Source organism: Mandrillus leucophaeus, unplaced genomic scaffold (genome assembly GCF_000951045.1).
Source record: "Mandrillus leucophaeus isolate KB7577 unplaced genomic scaffold, Mleu.le_1.0 Scaffold11, whole genome shotgun sequence".
Taxonomy (NCBI): Eukaryota; Metazoa; Chordata; class Mammalia; order Primates; family Cercopithecidae; genus Mandrillus; species Mandrillus leucophaeus.
The window spans coordinates 969,830-976,515 of record NW_012099209.1 but is presented as its reverse complement, the minus strand read 5'-3'; the positions used below and the strand labels follow the sequence as shown (position 1 = coordinate 976,515).

Here is a 6,686-nt window from a genome sequence, read left to right as displayed (position 1 = left end):
TCTGCCTCCCGGGTTCAAGCCATTCTCCTGCCTCAGCCTCCTGAGTCGCTGGGACTACAGGTGTGTGCCTGTAATGAAACCCTGTCTCTACTGAAAATATAAAAATTAGTCAGACGTGGTGGCGGGCACCTGTAATCCCAGCTGCACGGAGGCTGAGGCAGGAGAATCACTTGAACCTGGGAGGTGGAGGTTGCAGTGAGCTGAGATCGCACCACCAGTCTGGGTGACAGAGTGAGACTCTGTCTCAAAAATAAAAACAAGAAAGAAAAAGAAATGAGGTCTCGCTTGGTCACCCAGGCTGAAGTGCAGTGGTGCAATCACAGCTCATTGCAGTCTCAAACTCCTGCCACCGCCTGCCAAGCAGTTGGGACCACAGGTGCATGCCATCATGCTTGGCTAATTTTTAAATACTGTATAAAGACGAGGTCCCGCTCTGTTTCCCAGGCTAGTCTGAAACTCCTGGGCTCAAGGGATCCTCCCACCTCAGGCTTTCAAGTAGCTGGGACTCTGGGTGCGTGCTACCTCGCTTGGCTGGAAGGGAATTTTTTTACATGGGGTGAGGCCTTTGGGGGACTGACCTTGGCACTTGTTAAACAAGGGTGGCTGAACAATGCCCCCACAGCAAGAGGCAAACACATGCCCAGAGATGGGAGACGATCTCTGAAAGGGACAATTGCAGGCCGCCTCCCACCTGATACTGTAAAGGGGATGGACCAGCTCCTAAATCCTGCCAGTTAGCATCATCGTCCCTTTCCTACCTGTGATGCAGCAATAAACAGGTGATGCAGAGGGAGTCTCTGAGCCCCGCTGAAGAGCAGCAAGTGGGGCTCAGCCAGGGCGGCCCCTATCCCTTAGGTGCAGTATTCTGCTGGGTTCCTAGAAATGCATTTCCTAGACAGAGCCCTGTATGTTTCAGAGAGTGGCCCTGGGGGCCTGGGAAGACACGGTGTGCAGTGGAAGGCAGGGTGTGGGTCTGCGGTGCCCCGAGGGGCAGGAGCACTGACCTTGGTCTTCCCGATCTGGTAGTTCCTCTTGTCTACCTTCATCTTCTCCAGGAGGGTCGAGATGACCTCCCTGCAGGGCTGGGCATCCTTGGGCAGGAGCACCTGGAACTGCTCGGTGAAATCCTACATTATTTGGGCAGAGAAAGGAGAATCTGGGTGAGTGTTGCGGCCAGCGATGAGGAGACGGGGATCTGGTGACCCTGGTTAAGGTGAAATTGGGTTTGATGGGAATGGTAATGACAAATCTGAAATTTCAGGCTTTCAGAAATAGTCTGGGCTGGGCATGGTGGCTCACACCTATAATCTCAGCACTTTGGGAGGCCGAGGCGGGTGGATCACCTGAGGTCAGGAGTTCGAGACCAGCCTGGCCAACATGGCGAAACCCCATCTCTACTTAGCTGAGCACGGTGGCACACACCTGTAGTCCCAGCTACTTGGGAAGCTGAGGCAGGAGAATCATCTGAACCTGGGAAGCTGAGGTTAAAGTGAGCCAAGATCACGTCATTGCAATCCTCCTGCCTCAGTCTCCCCGGAAGCTGGGAGTACAGGTACTTAGTCCTGTAGCCACCACGCCCAGCTAATTAAAAAAAAAATTTTGGGCCGGGCGCGGTGGCTCAAGCCTGTAATCCCAGCACTTTGGGAGGCCGAGATGGGTGGATCACGAGGTCAGGAGATCGAGACCATCCTGGCTAACCCGGTGAAACCCCGTCTCTACTAAAAAATACAAAAAAACTAGCTGGGCGAGGTGGCGGGCACCTGTAGTCCCAGCTACTCGGGAGGCTGAGGCAGGAGAATGGCGTGAACCCGGGAGGCGGAGCTTGCAGTGAGCCGAGATCCGGCCACCGCACTCCAGCCTGGGCAACAGAGCGAGACTCCGTCTCAAAAAAAAAAAAAAAAAAAAAAAAAAAAGAAAAAAAAAAATTTTTGTAGGGACAGGGTTTCACCATGTTGCCCAGGCTCGTCTCAAACTCCTGAGCTCAACCTATGAGACCAGCCTGGCCAACATGACAAAACCCTGAATCTACCAAAAATTAGCCAGGCATGGTGGCAGGCGCCTGTAGTCCCATGTACTGGGGAGGTGGAGGCAGAAGAATCACTTGAACATGGGAGGCAGAAGTTGCAGGGAGCCGAGACGCCACTGCGCTCCAGCCTGGGCGACAGAGTGAGGCTCTGCCTAAAAAAAAAAAAGAAATGGGTTCTTAGCTGGGTGCAGTGGTGCCTGGGTCACGTGACCCAAAGTGCTAGGCTTGCAGGCTAAGCCACCATGCCTGGTCAATAGTCTGTAATCTTAAGAAAGACCACTGCAGACACAAGGTCCTAGGTCTTTTAGATGGTCGAGGTGGCTGGGAACCGGGGCCACCCTTGCAATGGGGCTTACAGTCTAGGACTTGTGAGGGAGTTAGATCATAGCTGGAGGAACTTTTTTTTTTTTTTTTTTTTTTGAGACAGTCTCGCTCTGTTTCCCAGGCTGGAGTGCAGTGGTGCAAACATGGCTCACTGTCGACCTCCCAGACTCAAGCAATCCTCCTGCCTCAGCCCTGCAAGTAGCTGGAAGTACACTGCATGCCAGCACGCCTGGCTTCTGTATTTTTGTGTGGAGATGGGGTTTCACCATGTTGCCTGGACTGATTTTGAGCTCCTGAGCTCAAGCAATCTGCCTCCCTTGCCCTCCCAAAGTGCTAATTACAGGCGTGAGCCACTGCACTGGGCCTCTAGTTTTTTTTGAGACAGGGTCTTGCTCTGCCATCCAGGCTGGAGTGCACTGGCTCAGTCATAGCTCACTGTAGCCTCAAACTCCTTGGGTTCAAGTGATCTTCTCACCTTAGCCTCCTGAGTAGCTGGGACCACAGGTGCACAACACCTTGTCTGGCTAATATATATATTTTTTTGAGGCGGAGTTTTGCTGTTGTTGACCAGGCTGCAGTGCAATGGTGCGATCTCGGCTTATTGCAGCCTTCAACTTCTGGGTTCAAGAGATTCTCCTGCCTCAGCCTCCCAAGTAGCTGGGATTACTGATGTGCCCCACCGTGCCTGGCTTTTATTTTTTTAATTTTTTTAAATTTTTAGTAGAGATGGGGTTTCACCATGTTGATCAGGCTGGTAACAAACTCCTGATCTCAAGTGATCCACCCGCCTTGGCCTCCCAGAATGCTGGAATTACAGGCATAAGCAACTGCACCTGGCTAATTTTTAAATTTTTTGCAGAGACAGGGTCTCTCTAGGTTGTCCAGGCTGGCCTCAAAACTCCTAAGCTCAAGTGATCCTCCTGCCTTGGCCTCCCAAAGTGTTGGGATTACAGGAGTGTGCCACTGTACCTGCCTGGAACATTTCTTTTTAGCAAAGTATTATTTCAAATATTTAAGGGTCAAGTATTGGTAAAACACACCAGCATTTCTGCATTTTTTATAATTTTGCGTTTCTTATCTGCATAGGATTAGAAAGACATTATTTCTATTCAATGGATGAGAAAAGAGGCACATTATATTATTCTAGTCCCTGGGGCTATGAAGGGAAAGCATGAAAGGGAAACCAGGCGCTGTCATCTCTGGCTTTGGGCTCAGGGTGACACAGGTACCAGCTCTTGGCATGAGGCAGGGGTTTCTTTCTTTCTTTTTTTTTTTTGAGATGGAGTCTTGCTCTGTTGCCTAGGCTGGAGTGCAGTGGCTCAATCTCGGCTCACTGCAACCTCCGCCTGCTGGGTCCAAGGGATCCTCCTGCCTCAGTAGTTAGGAGTACAGGCAGCTGCTGCCACACTCGGCTAATTTTTGTATTTTTAGTAGAGATGGGGTTTCATCACGTTGGTCAGGCTGGTCTTAAACTCCTGACCTCAGGTGATCTGCTCGCCTCGGCCTCCCAAGGTGTTGGGATTACAGGCGTGAGCCACGGCGACTGGCCAACCTGCTGGGTTTACGTTCCAGCAAGGAGCTCTCTTTGGAAGAGGGCGATTGCCTTTGCCATGAAGCAGGTGTGTCCAGGTACGTGTGCTTGTGGCCTACCTGGAATGTGTACTTGGCACTGTACCCTGACCTCCGGATGCGCACGGTCTCCAGCATACCGGTGTAGCGCAGCTGCTGCAGGACCAGCTCGTCGTCAAAGCACAGCTCTTTCTGAAATGAGAATGTGAGAGATCACGCAGGTGGCCTTGACCGGACAGGATGCCCAAGCCTGTCGGTGGCTCAGGCCTGGGAACTGTGAGATTAGGGCACTGTGCCATGTGACCACTGCCCCTTGGGATCCCTAACACAGACTTGGTCAGGGTGTACATGTGGGTGCTGGCTAGCTGACCTGGGAGTGTTCTATGGCACAGCAGCCAGGAGTGCCTGGACAAGGGGTCCTTCCTTGCTCCAGACACTCCTTCTGGAATGAGGCCAAGATGAGAGGATCACTTGAGGCCAGGAGTTTGAGACCAGCCTGGGCAACATAGTGAGACCCCATCTCTAGTCATTTAAATTTATTAAAAACAAAACAACAACAACAACAAAAAAACTAAATGCAAATGTGTCCTGGGTTTGTTCTCCGTGGCAGGCACGGGGTAAGTGCTGGGGATTTGGTGGAGAGGAGAGCTTGGTTTGGGGGCAGGAGCCACACACAGGTGATAGAACAGGCAGGGAGCAGCTGGGTGGAGGCCGAGAGCAGGAGGAAGAAGCCAAGGGGCTGATGGGGACACAGGGAGATGCTTCCTGCCAGGGGAGAGAAGAGGCTGAAAATGCGGCTGCCTCAGTGGGCTTTAAGCCTGGAGCTCAGGGGTCTGGACTTCACCCTGGTGGGCAGTGAGGGATAAGGCATGGTGTTGCTATAAAGACAAACGGTGCTGGGCGCGGTGGCTCACGCTTGTAATCCCAGCACTTTGGGAGGCTGAGATGGGTGGATCACTTGAAGTCAGGAGTTCAAGACCAGCCTGGCCAACATGGTGAAACCCCGTCTCTACTAAAAACACAAAAATTAGCTGAGCGTGGTGGGCACGTGTAATCCCAGCTACGTGGGAGGGTGAGGCAGGAGGATGGCTTGAACCTGGGAGGTCGAGGCTGCAGTGAGCCGAGATCGCACCACTGCACTCCAGCCTGGGTGACAGACAGAGAGAGATTCTGTCTCAAAAACAAACAAACAAAACCAAAGAAAAAAAAAAAAGGGCAAACAGGAAAGAATGGGGAGGGTTGTCATGACTGGGGGTGGATGTGGAGCCAGGGATGCTGCCTGACACCCTCCAGTGCACAGAATGGCTCTTATCATAGAGAACCATCTGCTGGCACAGCCCACGAGCAGAGACGATGCACGACGGAGCATCTCCCCAGGTACAGTTGGTGGGAGGTTCCTGCCTGGCTGTGTGCTCACATTTGTCTGGGAGCCCACACCCCTGCTCCGTCCCTGGTAAAGTCCCCGAGCTGTCCTCCCAGGGATGGAGTGGATCTCTGGGGTAAAGGAAGCCTGTGCCAGTGCTGAGCCTGAAGCCCCCACCGGTGCTTCTACCGGGGCTCCGAGGGTCTCTCTAGACACTTGCAATGTGAGCAGCGGGCTGTGTGTGCCTCTAAGACTCTGCTATGTAACCTCAGCCCTTGCCTTTTGGTACACTCCTTGCACTGGCTACTCTTTGGGATGTATCTGAAGAGCACCCCTGACCCTGTCGCTCCCTAATCAAACCTTCTCTGGGCGTCTCCATGTTCCAGATGATGTCCCTACTCTTGAATGGCCACTTGGGCCATCCTCACTGCTAACCCTCCATCCCCGCTGCCTCTGGATGGACTGCTGCACTGTCCCCCATACTGCGTGGAGGCTGGGGCTGGATGCAGGGACACCGACACCCCTAAGAGTCTGGCATGGGCCTTCTCCTCCCAAACACCTTAGAGAAACTCACCTTTTCAGCATTGGAACGGATGCAGCGGATAAAGAAGGGCTCTGCTTTCCCCAGCGCCTCCAAGAGCTTGTTAAGGGATGTCTGTTAAGGGAAAGAGAGAGCATTTGGGTTGAGTTAGGGACCCTGGCAGCCGCTGTTCTGTGGGAGACCTGGGATGCTCTAGCATCAGTGTGGGGTGGATGGGGTCTGCACAGATGTGGGTCCCTGGTGGTGGGACACGAGAGGTCCCAGCTGGACGTTCTGACCCGAGCCTGCGCTATCCCTGGAAACCCTCGAGGGAGCTACGTGGTCCCCATGGTCCCAGGGCCACCAGTGCTTGTCTCTGCCTCAGGTGGAAGGCTGGGGCCGGGGAGGACCGGACAAACGCTTTCGGGAGATTTGAAACATGTGTCAGCCTCTGAAGGGACCATGGATGTAGTGTTGTTTTTTTTGAGACAGAGTCTCACTCTTGTTGCCCAGGCTGGAGCGCAATGGCATGATCTTGGCTCACTGCAACCTCCGCCTCCCAGATTCACACAATTCTCCTGCCTCAGCCTCCCAAGGAGCTGAGATTACAGGTGCCCACCACATCTGGTTAATTTTTGTATGTTGTTTTTTTTTTTGAGACAGAGTCTCACTCTTGTTGCCCAGGCTGGAGCGCAATGGCATGATCTTGGCTCACTGCAAGCTCCGCCTCCCAGATTCACACAATTCTCCTGCCTCAGCCTCCCAAGTAGCTGGGACTACAGGTGCCCGCCACCACGCCCAGCTAATTTTTTTGTATTTTTAGTAGAGACGGGGTTTCACCGTGTTAGCCAGGATGGTCTCCATGTCCTGATCTCGTGATCCGC

At 53.1% G+C, this 6,686-nt stretch overlaps 1 protein-coding gene across 1 annotated transcript in view; it reads right to left on the bottom strand.

Annotated features, from left to right (window-relative positions):
- MYO9B (myosin IXB) overlaps positions 1 to 6,686 on the bottom strand; it is a 144,931-nt gene that overhangs the window by 31,180 nt on the left and 107,065 nt on the right. Inside the window, exons 16-18 of the mRNA XM_011991046.1 lie at positions 5,857 to 5,937; positions 4,001 to 4,111; positions 1,005 to 1,127 (exon numbers count right to left, since the gene is read on the bottom strand). Coding sequence (XP_011846436.1) covers positions 1,005 to 1,127; positions 4,001 to 4,111; positions 5,857 to 5,937 — 315 coding nt within the window. The remainder of the gene's footprint in view (positions 1 to 1,004; positions 1,128 to 4,000; positions 4,112 to 5,856; positions 5,938 to 6,686) is intronic.